Genomic DNA, 18,593 nt, shown 5'->3' with positions numbered 1-18,593 from the left:
TTACATGACACAAAGTCTTCCAAGCCAGAATCCAGAGTATTTTTTTCCCCATTTCAATGAATCAACATGTTCCCAGTGAAAAGCAGCTAAAAAAAATAAAAAAGCCTCTCCCTGATTCCAGCTCCAGCTCTGGAGTCTACCCCACCTTGCCACAGCAATGTCTCTCAGAAGCTGCCTGCAGCTGGATGTGTTAAATCACACACCCATCACACTACACCAAAGATATTTTGCCAGCAAGGAACACAAACCAGCAAAAAGGAGATTATTTTGTGTCTTTTGGCACTTAGGACTTGGAGAGCAGCAGAAACAGATTGCTCCTCCACCCTTTAGGTACAGAGTACCTGTAAGTCAAATAAAACCAACCCCAAGGCCTAATTTAACTTCCTGACAGTTTACAGCAGGATCCTCCTCCTAGCACAGTGAAACCTGCATCAAACTGCCAGGTGTATATATATATATATATATATCTCCACTCATTTCTCCTTCTCTGTCTCAAAAAACAGCTGCCAGGAAAGCAAGAACTGTTACAGAGAAGCTTGCACCACCATACATACATATATATGTGTGTGTGTCTAGATATAGATATATATTTCAACATGTACCTAAATTATTTCACACAGAGATAGGTTCCACTGAACAAGGCACCAAGGTGGGAGGAAGGCTGGAGAACTCTGCAGAATAATTTTTACATTTCCACTAAAAGGTTTACATTTAAGCACCCACAGATTTATCTCAGCAACACCTTCCTCACATAATTCCCTTCTATTTGAAAAATGTAAAATTTATAATTTCATCAGCTGTGTTACAACACTGATGGATTCCTGCTTCAAAGTCCACAGAATTTAATGGATTTTTTTTTTCCCATTGACCTGCTCATTCCACAGAGTCTACAAATGCTGTTTTCATCACTGCTGGGACACAGGATGAGGAAAGGAAAATGAGAAAATTCACTTTACTTTTTTAAAATACACTGCTACTTTTAAGTCTCCAATTTCAACTTGAAACAACATCAAAAATTCCATGTCCTGAAAAATACCAAAATCCAAACATCATGTGGGAAACCTTCTTATCCCACAGACAAAGGCACCACGTTCCAACCCTGCCCTATAGTTTTAGGAGAAAGGATTAGGTGTCTCAGCACCAACACCACTCTCACTGATATCTCATTTAACTGGGATTCTGAAGAATACATTTCCAGCCCAATATCTCCAGGCCTTGACAGGATTTATCCTTCTTGTTTGTATTGCTGTATTGCATACCCATTGCAATTGAAAGAAAATGAATTTTGCTTCCCTCCAGGAAGAATCACTGCCTAAGACAGACTGAAGGATCAGATAAGAGTTTCACTTTCTGTCTTTTCAACAGGACTTTGAGTGTGACCTTTCCTAAGAGGAGTAGGTACAAAGTCACTCTGCTGGACTCTGCACAAGAAAATAAACTTGGTCTTGGAGATATTCCATAGACTTTAACCATGTCTGCATTGTTCATGTTAGAAGAGCTTTAGTGATTGGGGCACTACTATTTTAATATGGAGTATTCTAATTGGAAAGTTTCAGTTTTCTGACTAAATAAGGGCTGTTCTTTCCTTCTGAATAAAAAAAAAATAGCATACTAAAGAAAGAGTACCTGCCCATTATTTTATGCAATAAAATATATTCCAAGCTTTGCTTTCTAAGATAGTATCAAATTAGTCATTGTTACATTGCATCTGCAAAATAGTGTCCAACTGGAGCAAGCTGGTGATTGGATGACAAGATTTATTCTTTCATGAATTCTGCTGAAAGGAGTAGACATGGAGTAGGTACCAAATCTGAAGAAATTCAGATTTGAATTTCTACAGAAACTCTGAAATCAAGAATGAATTATTTGTGTTCAAGTCGCCCAACCTGAAAGAAAATGTTGAGTGCTGCAGTGTCCAAAAAATGCCTTTGCAAGTCAAATGTCCATTTGCATTTACAGAAATGCTTTTCAACTGCTGACCCAACCCACCCATTCCAGCAGCCTGGACATATCACAGGAACAGCATTAACTAGAAAGAAGAAAGTCTGCCACTGCAAGGAAGATGAGAGGGTGATTTCCCAGCAGGAGGACTGTTCCCAACAGTCAGGTCATTCCCAACCAGCAGTGGGGTCTCCACGAGTCAATCCAGAGAACTTCACTAAATCACAGTGATTTGTAACTACAGCATGCACAGAACAACCCAAAATGCAATTTGAAAACAGCAAGTGGGAAAAAATCCATCTCTAGAGGGAAGCCCCAAAGTATTGGAAGTTAATCCTGTGCTGCTCCCCTAGGCTGACCTGCAGAAGGTTTGGTGGAGCTGCCAGCAGAGTTCCTCAGGGACCCCAAAGCCAGCCTGAGCTCCAGGACTGTGGTGTTGTGAGGTCCCCAGGACGAGGTGAGAGATGGGAATTGAGACTCCAAGTTCTCAGAAGGCTGATTTAACATTTTATGATATTATATTAAAAGAAATGCTGTACTAAAACTATACTAAAGAAAGGGAAAGGAGACATCAGAAGGCTTAACAAGAATGAATAATAAAAACCTGTGACACACTCAGAGAGTCCAACACAGCTGGCTGGGATTGGCCATTAATTAAAAACAATTCACATGTTTGGATAAACAATCTCCAGAACACATTCCACAGCAGCAAAACATGGAGAAGCTGAGGCTTCTCATCTTGCCAGGAGAAGAAATCCTGGCAAAGGGATTTTTCAGAAAACATCATGGTGACACAGGATCTGCTGCCCACCAGGATCTGTCACCCAAACTCCTCAGCACTCCAGGCCAGGAGGACACAAATCATTCCATCAAACCTCCCCAAGATGAGCTCCTCATGCCTCCCATCAGGCTTCCAGGGCTCTTTGCTGTGGTACTCACAGCTGCTCCTGGCTCCCTCTGTACCTTCATACAGAAGTTCCCTCCTGACTCACATTTGCTTCTCATCTGGAACTGGGGCTGGAGAATTCAACACATTGCTCCTTCCTGGGGTTACATTTTCTCCCAACAGCTGGCACATAATGACATTTAATGAAATGCCTACACTGAGATCAATCTGTTGATAGTTTCCAGGACTGAAATCCTTAAAATTGTATTTCCTTGAAAACTGCATTTTAAAAAACCTTTAAACAAACAAGCCCCACATCAGCACCAACAAAAATAAAGTTCTAAGCATACAGATTTATCAGTTTATCTTACAATGATGAAATCCAGCCAAATGGTCTGACACAAGTATCTGTGGGTTAGATACCATGTACAAACATCAGTGACTTCTGTAATTTATTTTTTGTTTTTCTTCACACCTTTTTCCCAACATGGGTCATGGTGAGGACCTGCCTTGACCTTTTTGAAATTTGTGGTGAGGAAGAAAGGAACAAAAACCAACAAAACATCCCAAGTCCTCGAAAATACCCTAAACCCTGAAAAATACTGCAAAAAGAGAGATAGCATTTTGCAGTTTACAGTCACAAGGAGATCTCCAGAAATTGTTTACACTGATGGCATGAGAACAACAGAAGGTAAATATGCTTTAAGTAAGCTGAGGCTAAATCTCTGTTTTCCATCTCCAGATGGCTGCTTGCTAGAGCCTAAGGAAATGAGAAAGGGGACAATGAAAGTGCTAAACTCATAAAAACTGAGAGTCTCCAAAGGAACACATTTTGAGAAAAAGTCACTGTGATTTGCCACTTCCTTCCTCAGCCAGCTCTCACAGGCCCTGAGAGCCTAACAACCCATGACAAGATCTGTTCAAGCTCATGGACAGGTGTGCCCTAATCCCCCCTCTCAGTGCAAAATCCCCAAAAAAACAAGTTAAGGAATGAAGGAGAGAAGGAAGGAAAAGGATGTGGGTCCCCACTAGCTGACACAAAATATCCTTCATTTCTGTTCCAGAAAATAACAGAAAAAACCCCAAAAAACATTTACATGTCCAAGTTTCCTGGAAAAGGGACTCCAAGTGGAAAAAGAGTTGCTGTAAAAGATCTCCTCCCCTGTCCCCCAGCAAATCAGGTCCTACACATCAGACCTGCACTCTGCAGTAACAGGGGTGTGTATTTCTACCCTTGAACTCCTCAAGCACTACAAAACCACAGCAGATATGGAGAAAGGAGAATGAAGACTTCACCCTGTCTCAGATATTTCTGCAATACCAGCCTGAAGTCTGCCACATTCAGAGCAACCCATTCCAGCTAAAATCCACCCAAGCACACCTGAGGAGACTCCTGTGCAATGGGAAGCTGTGTCTGACCAGCAGAATATTTCTACTTCTACCATCAATAATGACATTCCAGATCAAGCTAACTGGCATTAAGAAAAAGACCATTTCATTTGGAAACTCAGAAAATTTCCTCTAGAAAGGGAGAGGCAAAACACAGAATCCCCTGGAGTGATTTTCAGAATGGTTTTTCTTTCTTCACTCCAAATAAATCAAAGTTTGATCTCTGATCTAACAATTCTGTGCAGGATCCAAGTCAGAAATGGCTGTAGCCCAACAATCATTAAGCTGAGACTATTCATTAGTGCATGGATGATTTCTTACATCAAGTCTTCCTTCAGGAACAAGATGCTCAAAAGAGCAATTAAGAGAAAGAAAGTACTCCCAGTGCAAGTATTTATAATTTTGTCCTGAACTGACACTGGAGGATTCCTAGCAAAGCCATCTCTTCCTGTTCTCTGAAGAGCAGGCCAGAGGCAGAGTCTCAAAGCAGTGGGAATCTTGTTTTATGGTGTATTTAACTGGCAGCTCAAACTTCTTTTTCCTGCAAACACAATGATTTAAACACGACAAAACCCAAAGAACTAAAATCCAAAAGAGAAACAAACTCCAAAGAACTACAGTAAAATTAAAAGGTGCAACTCTAATCCTGTTTATCAGACCTCAAATGCCCTCTCTACCAACTGAATGAATTATCACTCATTTCTGAGTAATGATTTCATATTGTTTCAGGCTACATTTGGGGGTCTAATTGTTTTTAAAGCTCAGGTTTATTTTTCCTAAAGAGCTGGCATGGCAGCCAGCACAGAGCATAAATAATAAGTAAATAAATCCAGCTCAGCCCTCCACAGCAGGGTGAAATGCAGGAGTGTGGAGGAGACAGAGCTGCAGCAGTGCCAGCCCCAGTGACCCTGAACTGGAGCTCAGCAGAGCCGTGGGGCTGAGCCCTTTGCTGACCCACAGTCAATAAGAAGGCTCTGCCTGGAGCTCAGAGCTGCTGATATTTAATGCCCTGGGAGGGGAGGAAGAGCAGAGAGGAATTCATCTTCAGGCATCAGCAGGACAGGCTGATGTGCCACGTGGGGAGGGCTGTGCCAAGCCCAGCTGTGCCAAGCCCAGCCTATAAAAGAGGTGATGAAAGGAGCAGAATGTGGCAGCAGGCAGGAGATCTCTGTGTGCCACTGCAGGCTGCCCAGAAAGTCCCCTCCCAATCACTACTGGGAGAGAATATATTTATATATTATTATATTTTATAGTATTTAGGTAGCTGTCTGATTAAACACATGAATTTAACCTTTTTATTTTCCATTTTGCCCATTTAATATGGTAACTACAGACAAATATCTAGGCTTGGTGGTGGGGTTGAGGTTTTTGCTGCTGTCATCTTTGGGGGTAGGCTGTTTAGATTTCCTTTTTCCTTTATTTTTCCTTTGTAATTCAACATATGAGGGATCTTGTTAGTCTTTTCCCTGCTTCCCATCCCTTTCAAACCTGAAACTTTTTCATGTGTCTCCAGCTCTGGGAAAGTTAGAGACTGGCAAAGTAACAACAGCTTTTCCCTTCATGCCTTTCTAAAACATGTGTATCAGCAATTTAAGTGGTTTGGGCTTTATTAAACAAAGAAAGATAAAAATTAAAAGTAACTTTTTTTTTCCCCTCCCCCAGGAAACTGATACAGAAAGTATTTGGTTTTGTTTGGCTTTTCTTGTTTTTCTTTTGGCCAGAAAGCTGTTCTAAAAGTTACCTGTGCATCCAACAACATGCCACAAGCAAAAGAGATTCTGATATGGAAATATTGATTAGAAATGCTGATATTCTTCCTGTTTCCTCTCCATTACTTTTGCAGTAAAAACTTCAACCTGTATTGAAATCACTACACAACAATATTTGGAACATTGCTTTGTTGCCAAAACATTAAAACATGTGCCCTACAATTAATTTTAATATATTGAAATATTAAAGCTATTTTTGGATGTGTTAGACATTCACTTATCTGCAGACAGCTCAGATGTAATTAAGCTGAAGTTATTTACACATGAGCAAACTCAGCAGAGCTGAGTGGGAGTCAGAACCCCCACGAATGGGACAGACAGTGAGTGCCACATCTTTGCTCCAGGTTGGAATTACTCAGTAAGTTCCTACAAACCAACCTGTGATCATGGAAAACTGTTTGAAATCAAGAAACCAGAACTCTAGAACTTTATCTTTTATAATTGCTACAGACCACAAAATCCACTTCAAAAAGAAACATCAGTGAAAGCCAATACAATCCCATGGAACTTCTCTGTTTTGACAGAAAGAAATTTTTGGAGAACATTCACTGGCACACTTCCAAGCAGCTCTCACTGCAAAAACTGATGAATACTTTGACAGTGATAGCAAAGAAGAGTTTTGTTCTGAACATTTCTTTTCTCCTCAGGGTGATGTTGCCTCATGTTATACAGAATAAAAGAAATGACAGCAACAAGTTTAGCTGGTGGAAATGCAAGTGTATATTCCAGTTTGGAGTCTGCAGGGTGATGGGAAAAACACTGATAAAATACAGAGGGGAAAAAAATTAGCTGGGAAACTGGAAAGGTCTTTTCACCCTGCAGAGCATCTACAACAGTGTCTTGGAATGCTGCTGACCCATCAGAAAGATGTGAGGACACCTTTTTTCACCATTTGTCCTGGTTTTGCATGGGAGGAATTTAGGGAAGTTGGGGGGGGAAGGAGAAGTGTTCTGAAGGGTTTGTTTTTATTCTTAATACTTCTAATACTTTTTTTTTGTTTTAGGTGCTGTTTCTCACCATCACAGCAGAAGATGGAGGAAAAGAAGAAGGAGAAGAAGAACAGGACATGCCCAGATTCCTCCATCTTGCCTCTTGAACCCCCATTCTAAATCCCCAAAATTCTATTTTTTCACCCTGTGACAAATTCACTATCACTCTACTCAAACCCTTGGGGCTTGTAAATATTCACACAAAGTGGATTTTTTTTCCATGGGCTAAAATCAAGGCACAGGTGCCTTTGACTCTGTGCCAAGGTCTCTGAGCCCCCTGCCAGGGTCTCGAATCACCCAGGGCAGCCAGAGGAATGTCCTGGGTCCCAACAGCTGTTAATAAAGTTTTCTTTATACCCTTTTAAAGTTTTGAGCCTGCTTTGCCTTTCTCCTAATCCTGTCTCCCAGCAGGAAGTGATTGGCCAGCACTGAACCCACCACACTCACTGGTGCACTGGCTGGGAAGTCTAAAAATTGGTGAAATCTCTAATTGGTGAGCCAAAACCAGCACACCATGCCAGCAAATTTTTACTTAGAACTTTACCTTTCCACAACATCCTCTCCATTCCAGCAGGTCGAGCTGTCTCTCATCACCAGGTCTCCATCACAAAGCCTTTCTGCTATGGAGGCATAAAAGGTTCTGGACCTCTTCATGTAATTGATGAACTCTCTGCAAGGCAGGAAGAGCACATGTAACAACACAACAGCAAACTCAGCACTTCATTCAACCCCCTGCCAGCCCAACCCTCCACCAGAGCAAGGTACAGAAAATAAGTAATCTGAATTAATTTCTACTTCCAGTGTATTTTTACTCCTTATAGATCATCCAGTTTTACTTGCTCTGGTGTCAATACACATAATTACACCTAAAGGGTGCTTTTAACACATGCTGTTAATGTGTCTCTCACCAAATCTGAAAAAAGGCTACACCTACTCTTTGCAAACTGATTAAAAAACATGGAGAAAACATCATCATAAAAGGCATGGCCAGTACAGACAGTGGATTTCTGATGACTGAGTATGGAAAAACGCCTTGAGGGCAAACTGCTTCCTCCTTTATAACCTGATTATAACATAGACCTGGCTGAGGTAGCCATAAAAACCCACTAAAATAACAAGTGTTCATTCAGCACCCAACTGAGAGGGTTTCAGAATGAGGAATTACCCTGCTGCAGTGCTTTAGAAGCCCCTGTTTGGGATGTCACAAGATTCAGGACAGACTGAGCTGGAGCCATCCCTGAGCTCTGTGCCTGTCTCCAGCTCCCCTGGGAGCCCAAAGGATTCCCTGTGGTTTGCAGTGTTTCAGGCACTGGAGAGGAGCCTGGGCCACAGCTGGGTGGAGCTCAGCACAAACCAGGCAGGATTTCTCTCTCCTTAGCAGCAGCAGGTGCTTCAAACAACATCCAGACCCACTGGGAAATACCTATCCCTGCCATCTCTCCCCACAGCTATCTTTAAACCACCTCAAAAGTGTTTAACCATCCCATTTACCTTCTGTGATGAAATCCTGCTCTAGAGAAATCAGTCATCACATGCTCCTAAGAAACTAACTCAGCCTAACAGAGCAGGAAAGCTGGGATTTAAAGCAGAGAAAAAAGCAGGAATTTGGGGGCTGACAAAGAGGTAATCAGCATTTCTACCTCTTGAGTACCAAGTCACAAATATGAGCTCTGAGTACTCCCAGAGTAAAGCCAGGCCCAGCCAGAACAACCCAAGAGGATCAGTTCCAAAAGGAAACACAGATGCCAGAGATTTTACAGGTTCTAAATCAGAGTCTTCTTTGAAAGAGGAAACCAGCACCCTCTTAGGAGCCTAAAGCTTGCCTTACTCAGCTCACCCCTAGAGGTTTAAACTCCTTTGCCTCCTCAGCAGAGTGGGGCTCTGACAGTTCAAAGCAGTGTCTTAGCAAATGCAGAATTCTCTGTTCCAAATCTCAGTCTTACTGAGTGGAAATATTTACATTTCATCACTGTAAAACTGAACACACTAGGGGGAAAAATGTAGTTTCCCAGTGCCCCACAATGTAAAAGCAGCAATCAAAAGTGTTCCAGCTCCTAGATTACAGCTGGAGGTGAGCTAGGTGTAGAGACAACAAAGGATGTCACCTTGTTTTCATTCTTACCGAGAGATTTTTTTCAAACTTCTTGATTTGTCATTCTTTGAAGCTTTCAGAGGCAGAGAACTGGAATAGGCCAGGGAGAATAAGCATCAATCAGGAGAGGTTGGGGAGTAGGGGAGAAGCAGGAATTCAGGCAAATGAGGAACAGAAATGAAAAACAAAAGAGAAAAGCAAAAATTATTTGAAGGAAAGGTCATCAAGCACATGCATAGGACAATATAAGAAAATAAATAAGGAGGAAAATTGTCATGAGATTTTTGCCAAGTATACATGCAATCAAAAATGTCAATTCAATACTGGAAAAAAGTACAGCTGAGACTATTTGTCACAATCATTTTCAAGTAAGAGCAGAATTACAAATGCAGCACACGCAGCAGAAAGCTGAAAATAAATTCAGTGGTACTTAAATTAAGTGTAACTGATACCAAATGGAAGGAGTGTAAATACATGAAGCTGTACAAGAAAACACTGGCAAACAGTTTAGGATGAGAACCACGGGAAGGGGGATACAAACCAGTAGCATTCATGTTCTGGTACAAGGAGCAATTTACTGCCTGTTAATAAATAATATCAATACAGGTATTTTGTTCTGGGATTGCACCACTGACAAAAACACCCAGCTCTGCAAAACTGGAGACACAGACTTTCAGGCTACAGTGGAGGAAGAACTGTGGCAATCACCCTGGTGATTATTTAGTGTTCTCACTGGAGAGAGCAGCCTGAGGACACGCAGAGGACACAGCTCTGCCACCACAGCTCTGGCACTGCTGGCAGCAGTGGCCACAGCACAGGAGGGACCTGCCCTGGCCATCAGGGGAGTGGGACCTGCCTGCAGGAATTCCAACACAGCCACTCAAAAACACCAAATGAACATCTGTAACAGGGAAAATCTGGATCAGCTGAAACTTCAGCCCTGGCCAGTGGTTCATGTGCATCTGACATTAATAATCTGGTTTGCACTAGCACGTTATTACTCAAATGTTAATAAAATCATGTGATGTCTGACCCAACAGATAGTTTATTTTAAATGAAATGGATACCATTTACTTCAAACAGCCCCAAAGGAATTGCTGAATTGTTGATTTTAAGATATATAAAAGATCTGTAAATTCACGGCATAAAGAAATCCCAACAAAATATAATTTCAAAGCCTTCTTTCTCCAGTCAGGGACCTAATATGTTGTAGTTCTTTGTTAGAGATGTTTTATATACAGCTCTGTAAGCAGTCAGTGTTTAGTGGTTTGAAATGTTCCATGGGGCAGAGATGCTAAAGGCAAGTATTCAACTTTGCTGGGAGACCAGCCCCTGACCAGAACAGCTCTTTGTGCTGAACTCAGCAATAACATTCCAATTTACTGAGATTCTCTACATGCCATTTCCATTCCCTGGACCATCATATGGTTTCAATTTTCTTGTCATCTCTATTACATGTTATAGTAACCTCCACATTTAAAAAATGACTACAGCAGCAACGCTGCCAGTTTCAGTTAATCCCTGACTACAATTGTGTAATGGTAAAAAAAAAAAAAAGAACCAATTTTATGCTTTCCAGTTTAATCATAGGAAATGGTTTCTTGCAAGATCATGCAACATTTATTCAAGTTTCAGCTTCTTTTATTATTGTCCCTGACACTTAAGTGATGCATAACAAAAAATATGCAGCAATGGAATGCGGAGTAAAACCAAGAGAGATGGGAAACCTCCCAGGAACTCATGAGAGTCAGAGGAGAGGAAAAGGGTTCAACTACTGCAAAAGAGGACCCAGTTGCTCTGTGCAGACCTTGCAGATCTGGCTCTGCAGAAGAGTCAAGGGTGAGGAGGGCTGGCTGCAGCCATACCCCAAACACCGCCCCCCAAAAAAACAGCTCAGGCCAAGAGACACCACTGAACAATGTCCCTGCACCAGCAGCCCTGGCTCTGCTCCACAGCTGAAGCCAGAGGTTCTCCAGCTCCTTGGAAAAGGAGCCCGATTTTTCACATGGCCTAGCAGAGACTCAGCCCCCCTGGAGCAAACACCCTCTGTGGCACTGGGGTTCTGAGGGCACTCTGAGCAGGCTGCACACAAGACAGGAGAGGCCACGTGGCTGTGGTTTCTCCTCCAGATGCACCAACAGCCACAGAGGTTCTTCTCTCTGAGCACATAAGGGAACAAGCCACAGCTTTTCTGTTTACCTGGGGAGTGCTGGCTCATTCCTTCTCTTTTCCCTCCTTACCCTGAAAGGCTGGAGTCAGTCCCAGCCTCCCCTAGAATTACAGGATCATTTGGAAGGATGTCCATCAGCCAGACCTACAGACAGACAGACTCAGCAGGGTGACCCTGCACCTGAACTGACAGCAGCTACATTCCTGCTCTCCCTTTCAGCATCACCAGAAGGAGGGGCTTCACAAAAGACTTGTATAATTACTCTCATCATCTGGCTCCCCTGGAGCAATTTTCTGTCACTCTAAGTGCATTTTGCACAACCCACTGCAGAAGTTATTTAACCCATGTATTACTGATTTTTATTACCTTAAATTGATTTTTTATTGATATCACATGTGATTCAATGATGGAGAATGAGCAACACAGTGATGCAGCCAACCCCTGTGTCTTCCACTCTATGGTTTCACAATTGTTTCCAAGAAGCAGAAGTACAAGCTTCAGGCAATGTGTTTTATAGGAAGTTGTGGAGAATAGCTTCAGATTTTCCACTTCTTACTATTTATGGCATATTTCCATCATTCATTTTTGGTGCACAGGCTCTCCACAATACCTATCAACACTGTTAATTCAGTCATTTTTCATGCTAATTATATTAGCAGGGGCTTAGTTTAGATTTTTTTTGGACAAATTAATTTTCAGTGTGCAAACTTTCTAATTTAGAGCACATTAGTTTATTTTCTTTTCCAACTACAAGCCTTACATTTTAAAAGGTCAATATCCAAATAATTCCAGATGGTTGGGAAGGGGAGCAAGCAGATCATCAGGTGAGAAAGAGCAGCTTTCCTGGCATTGAAGACACAAATCTGCAACTTTTTAAGAGATCACCTGTTGACAGGTTGGCAGTTCTGGCTTTTTGGGCTGCCAGTGTTGAGCCCCAACCAAGTCAGTGAGTTACACAGAAGATGGCCCAGGGCTCTGTGCTGTTAAAAGCCTATTCCCATAACTGTACTGCAAGTGTTCTTTGGATTTTTGTTGCTGAAGCTATTAATTTAATTTCTGTAATGCTCCCTTTTTCTGATTTGCATGGTAAAAATTGATTAACTCCAAGCACTAGCACAAACTGTTATGGTTTGCCTTTAAATTACAGAAGAATAAAAAATTATCACTATCACTCAAAACACTTTGCTTGCTGCTATTACCTTTATCTTTTAAAACAGTCTTTGTTCCATTCATGCAAGCTGAGAATTAAACCAGAAATGGATAAAAATCTCATGTTCACAAACTGAAACAGCAGAACCCAGGCTGTGGAAATTTTAACATTTTACAATTTTAACATTGCTCCAGTCATCCAATTACCCAAGAGAGATGCACACAGGCTGCCTGGGCAGTTTAATGCTGCTTTTGGACAGAAAGAAGCCCAGCACAACTCCACTGATGGGGCTTGTGCCAGATTAACTCTGCTCTTACAGAGGACAAGGTGCCAGCCAGAAACAGGCACTGGGCAGTTTGCTCTGACCTCTACTCATGTATTGTGAGTGGGATTGTGAAAAAATCCTCTCCTGGAATGTACAGAAAGCCAGTTCAGGAGCTCCACAAGGTAAAGTGACAGAAGAACTCAGGAGATGTGGGAGCAGGGACACTCCTGTCCAGGCCAGTGGCAGAACTCAGCTGTAGGTGTCTGACATGAGGCACAGCTGCAGAACAGGAGCCAAGATGGACACAAGAAGCCTAAAAAACTCCTTCAACTCTTTGTTATGTAACCAATCAAGGAGATTCCAAAGGATTTTATCACTCCTGCCCAGTCCAGGGCAATCAGGGACTGACTTGATGTCAGGGCATTGAATTTCTCCTTTTCACCCCTTCTGCCCCTGGGTAAGCTCATGTCCTTACAGACCTGGGCAGTTACATTTTAAGCACTTCAGACTCAGCTGTGGTAACCAGTTTGCTCAGCCTTTGTAGAGGAAAAGCTTTCACCATTTCTACTAAAAGATTCTAGAAATAATGAACACCTTGGTTTTAAGCAATGACACCAAGCCTGGCCTTTCTGGTTGAGGGCCACAATGTGACCCACAGTGTCACCTGTGTGACTGCCAGTGGTGGCAGTGGCTGGAGAGCACACAGAGGAGGTGACAGAGCTGTGGCTTTGCCGTGAGCAGTGCCAAGAACCAACAGCACAGATGATGAGGCTGAGGGCTTCTTTCAAAGCAGCTGCAGCCTGGGTTACCTTCTCCTGCTGCTCAGGCTGGTGTGAGCCATCACAAATGTCTGGGTTCCAGTCACCTCCTTCACTGGCACAATACTGGCTGATGACAGGTTCCCTTCTTGCTGTTTGGGCTGTCCACACACTTTATCAACCTGTGAGAAAGGGAGGGAAAGTGAAACAGCATGTGAGTGAAAAAAAAAAAAAAAAAGGATTTCCAACCCCACAGAAGTCTGCCTGTTCCCTGCAGTCTGCGTTCACTTTGTGAAAGGATTCCTCCTTCCTGCAGCTGGGAACAAGTGAAGGACCAAATTCCAAGGCAGGGCAAAGAACAGCAGAAAGTCAGCAGTCATGGATTTCCCAGTGGCTACCTGCACTACAGCACACTTGGAAAGGCTGAAGTAGGGACTGATGAAGTATTGACAAACTAAACTCTGACTTGTAAACAGACCTGTTGTCATCTTATTGCAAAGCTCCCACACCTTCTTGGTGATTTCTCACGGGCAGCTCCTTGCAGCACTGACTCTTTCTTCTTCACAAAGTAGCCAACCAGCCCCAGTTCCCTCCTCAGCCAGCCAACCCACTCTTGTGTAGCACTCATCCTACTGGACACAGCTGTGGCCTGGTAAGGGCAGACCTGTTCTTAATCTTTGGGGATTAGTGCAGCTGCAGCTCCTCAGGTGTCAGACTACCTTCTGCACTATCTTTATTTTCTTACATTCTATCCCCCACCACACACCTGGAGCTCAAAGGATTTTGGTGGAACATCTGCCTCATGCACAAAGAGCAGAGTCTATCCAGAGTTTGAAGGGGCTGTAATCAGCAGATAACCAATTCTTCCAGCCTGTAACCAGGCCATGTAACATCACTCAGTCCTCCCTGCCCCTCCTGAAGCCTCTCCCAGGGATTTAGTATCAGTCCAGGAGAAAGCAGGCTTGTGTTTATCCTTTCTGCACTGTGGATCTGACACTGCTCGTGTTTCCTGACACATTTATTTGCTGTAATGGCTTTTAGTGACAGGAGGAAGACAAGTCCCTTCCCTTTCTAATCCACAAATATGGATTTACCCTGTGATGTTTCACCCACACTTAAATCCCCAAGCAAACACAAAGAGACCACAAAGGGAATCCTGCTCTGAGCATGGCACCACCAATGACCTGAATCACACAGAATCCATCATCCCACACAGCCCTGGGTTTGGCACCCCTTCCTCAAGGTCCCACAGCAACCAGCCAGGGTGAGATGGATTCTGACTGCTCTGTGCCCTCTCCTGCAGCCCCAGAACCCTCATGAGTCTGCTGAGTGTTCCACCCACAGGTGTCACCATGATATTTTCTGAAAAATCCCTTTACCAGGATTTCTTCCCCTGGCAAGATGAGAAGCCTCAGCTTCTCCATATTTTGCTCCTCTGGAATGTGATTTGGAAATTGTTTACCCAGCATGTGAATTGTTTTTAATTGATGGCCAATCCCAGCCAGATGTGTTGAGCTCTCTGAGTGTGTAAAAGGTTTTTATTATTCATTTTTGTTTAGACTCCTGATGTCTCCTTTCTCTTTCTTTAGTACAGATTTAGTATAGCATTTTCATATAATATAATATAATATAATATAATATAATATAATATAATATAATATAATATAATATAATATAATATAATATATATAATATAATATAATATAATATAATATATTTATATATTTATATTTAATATAATATAATATATTTCTTATAATATAATATCATAAAATGATAAATCAGCCTTCTGAGAACTTGGAGTCTCAATTCTCATCTCTCACCTCATCCTGCCTCCCCAGGATGAGGTGAGAGATGAGAATTCAGACTCCAAGTTCCAACACTGCAACACACAGGTGACTCCAGGTAACTTTTCTGTCCCTTTGCACCACTCTGATGAAGATGCCAGCACCAGCACAGGACAATTTTCTCTGCCTCAGCCCATTTCCTCCAGCAGAAGCACAACTATGGGAAGGTAAGACATCCTCCTCTGGAAAAACAATGTGGAGAACTGGAAGCTCTGTAGGCATGACAGTGACAATCAGCTTTAGCAGTTTGAGTTCCAGCCCAGACCAGTACAATATGCTGTGAAGAACCTAAAACTGCAGCAGTTGAATGGGAGCATAGTGGATTAATCCTGCCACATCTCCAGCAGCAGGGTGGGAGCCAGCTGCCTCACTCAACACCAGGCACTGTGTGCACTGCTCTGGTCTCACCAGGGACTAGCAAGGTACTGGTTTCAAACACAACTTTGGGAAATCAAACAGTCCATTTCAGTCCCTTCTAAACTTATGAAAAGGAAAAAAAACTACTCTATGCAAATGAAAATATGAAACAAAAAAGCCTTTTGAACCCTGTAGAGTTGGACAGAGGGTATAGCACAGCTGGGGCACATTCCTGCACAGGATGCTTTCTCCCCTGCACCCCAGGCTGCCCAGGTCCCCTACAGCACACAGACCCCAATTCCCAGCAAAGGGCTCTGCAAAATCCATCTCAGACTTCATCATGTCACTAAAGTTCATGTCTTCAAATTACATACACCTCAAGTCTTGTCACTATGCATTTGAGACAGTTTTCACCAACTAAAATCAGAGTGGTTTGCAAAAGCAATGTGGTTCTCATCTACATGACCAATGGAGAACTCCCAAGTTTCTTGTTTTTCCTGAAAAAAGATTCAAAGATACTGAAGTCATCATTTCTGTTGTGAATCAACAGTTTAAGCATCCAACTGAAAACACCAACTTTGTTTTGATTGGAATTGTTGATACTATAGCACTGACTCTTTAGATTGCCCAGGTTTCAGCATTTCATATGCCAAACCTCTGCTTCAGGGCTTGCTTTTCAAGCAGCAGTAACAGTTTCCAGCATATCACACAAAACCACACATATTTGAAAGAAAAAAAAATCCTCAGTGGAAAATTTTAACCAGTTCTACTCCATTAGGAATGAAGCTGTTAAATAAAAGGGCAACCCACCCTTCTTTTGTCACACAGGCCTTTCAGTGCCATTCTCAGCCCAGCTCCCCCAGCTGTGCCAGGCCAGGCAGTCCCAGCAGCCCCTCTTGGGGGGAAATCCCTGTTTGGCATATTTCTTTCAGATTCTGAATGAGTTAAACAGAAATCTTTTTTTTTTTTTTTTTTTTTTTAATGAGGGCTAATTTTCACATCTCGCCAACATGTGTATTTTTCTGAAAAATAAACAACAGAAAACCCTGAATTTTACCAGGTAATCTGAGCAGTCACAAAGCTGGTGGCAGAGATGAGAACACTCATGTATGAAAAACCATCTCAACTTCCAGAGGGGCCATTTATAAAAAATAAGATAGGGTTGTGTAAATTGAAGAGCATGAGGCACACCATAAAAAACCCAAAAAGGTGTTTGCTGGGACTGCAATATCTGCAACCTACTGCTACAAGTTCCCTGTGTTTTAACAGAGAGGGCCACAGAGATTCCCTTCCATCCTAAGGGCACCACAAAACTGCACTGCCAATTTAACCCAGAGCTCCTGGATCAACCACCACCCACAGGAAAATCAGTGCACCTGGAAATGGGGACTGGAAAGTCAAATTAATTAATTAATTTTAAAATTGATTAATTTTAAAATTGAGTTTATTTAAATTTAATTTTAAATTAGTTAATTTTTCTTATCCTAATTTCAAGGTGTAGGACTAGGAATAATCAGGAATCAACATAAAGAATGGCTGAGCCCATTTCTTGGATTTTCATATTTAAAATAAATCTGCCAATCTTAAATTACAAACTGACAGAAAATCATCCCTCATTAATGGCAGGACCCTCATGTCATTGCTCTTCTCTCTGCCATGATATTTAAGCACTATCTTCTAACAGTGAACATCTACAGCTGAAAACTGGTATTCCTCCTGCCCCATTACCTTCTGAATTATCAACCATGTTTCACATAAAGGTTTTTTCTTACACAGCAATGATTCCTCTTAAATATCTGTTTTTCTAGCCATAGCTACATTTTTTTCTGCTGTGAATTTTTCTTGGTAATGAAAAGCAGAATCATATATATACACATTTTTGACCTCTTACTATTTGTTATTTAAAAGAATGACTATTTACAATTATTACAGAGGCTTAAAAAAATAAATGGAAAAATTATATCCAGAATCTCTTGAACTCTTACAGCCTGAATAACCTTAAACACTGAGGTCATATTTAATATATTTGATATAATCAAACATGGGAAAAAATGTCATGCCCTTCTGGATACCAAGAGAATCTTATCTCTCTAAAGCAGGAGACCTTTTCACTAGTCCAGAACAGTAATTTTCTTTGATTTTGTAATGGGAAGATTAGTGTTTTAAAATACAAGATTTTCCCAGTGATGGGCTTAGAGTTGTTATTATTAAAACACTGACACATTTGTGTCACCAGGATATTTTCTGAAAAATCCCTTTGCCAGGATTTTTCTCCTGAGAAGCTGAGAGGCCTCAGAAAGAAATGTAAAAAATAATTATCCAATTGCTTGGAATGTGGTTTAAAAATTGCTTACCAACAGGTGCATCTTTGATTGTTTCCATGTGAATTGTTTCTAATTGATGACCAATCCCAGTCCAGCTGTGTCAAACTCTCTGAGTATCAGAGGTTTTTATTATTCATTCTTTTCTAGCCTTCTAATGTCTCCTTTCTCTTTAGTATAGTTTTAGTACAGCATATATCATCATATCATATCATATATCATATCATACCACATATCATATCCTTCTGAGAACTTGGAGTCAAATTCTCATCTCTCACCTCATCCCAGGGACCCAACACCACAACACTTTTGCCTGCAGGTTTTTGTGCCTGGATTTGTCCCCAGCCCAGCTCTGTAGAACCCCTCTGCCAAATGACACCCCCAGCCCTGCTGTGCCCCACAAGTGCCACAAACACCCTCCAAAGCAGGACTGCAGTTTGCTCCAATCCAGGTTCCAGCTGCCAAGTTTGAAGTGATGTGGGGGTCCCAGCTCTGGGTTTCTCTGGGTCAGGACTGAAGGCACTCCAGACAGTGGGTTCATGTTGGGACTCAGGTGTTTATTATTTCTTATCAGTAAAACAGTCTCACTGCTGGGAGTGCAGCACCTTTTCATCAGAAGGCACAAAATGCCCAACAATCTCTTGGCACAAGGGCTTTTA

The 18,593-nt window shown here is 41.9% G+C and overlaps 1 protein-coding gene across 1 annotated transcript in view; it reads right to left on the bottom strand.

Moving 5' to 3' along the window:
* The window catches only part of LOC132331513 (glypican-5-like), a 369,094-nt gene that overhangs the window by 230,717 nt on the left and 119,784 nt on the right, over nt 1-18,593 (bottom strand). The window contains exons 4-6 of the mRNA XM_059854951.1: nt 13,461-13,591; nt 9,097-9,156; nt 7,519-7,644 (exon numbers count right to left, since the gene is read on the bottom strand). Coding sequence (XP_059710934.1) covers nt 7,519-7,644; nt 9,097-9,156; nt 13,461-13,591 — 317 coding nt within the window. The remainder of the gene's footprint in view (nt 1-7,518; nt 7,645-9,096; nt 9,157-13,460; nt 13,592-18,593) is intronic.

Source organism: Haemorhous mexicanus, chromosome 10 (genome assembly GCF_027477595.1).
Source record: "Haemorhous mexicanus isolate bHaeMex1 chromosome 10, bHaeMex1.pri, whole genome shotgun sequence".
In the NCBI taxonomy this organism is placed as follows: domain Eukaryota; kingdom Metazoa; phylum Chordata; class Aves; order Passeriformes; family Fringillidae; genus Haemorhous; species Haemorhous mexicanus.
The sequence above is the reverse complement of the archived record's forward strand: the minus strand, read 5'-3'. Positions and strand labels throughout refer to the sequence as shown.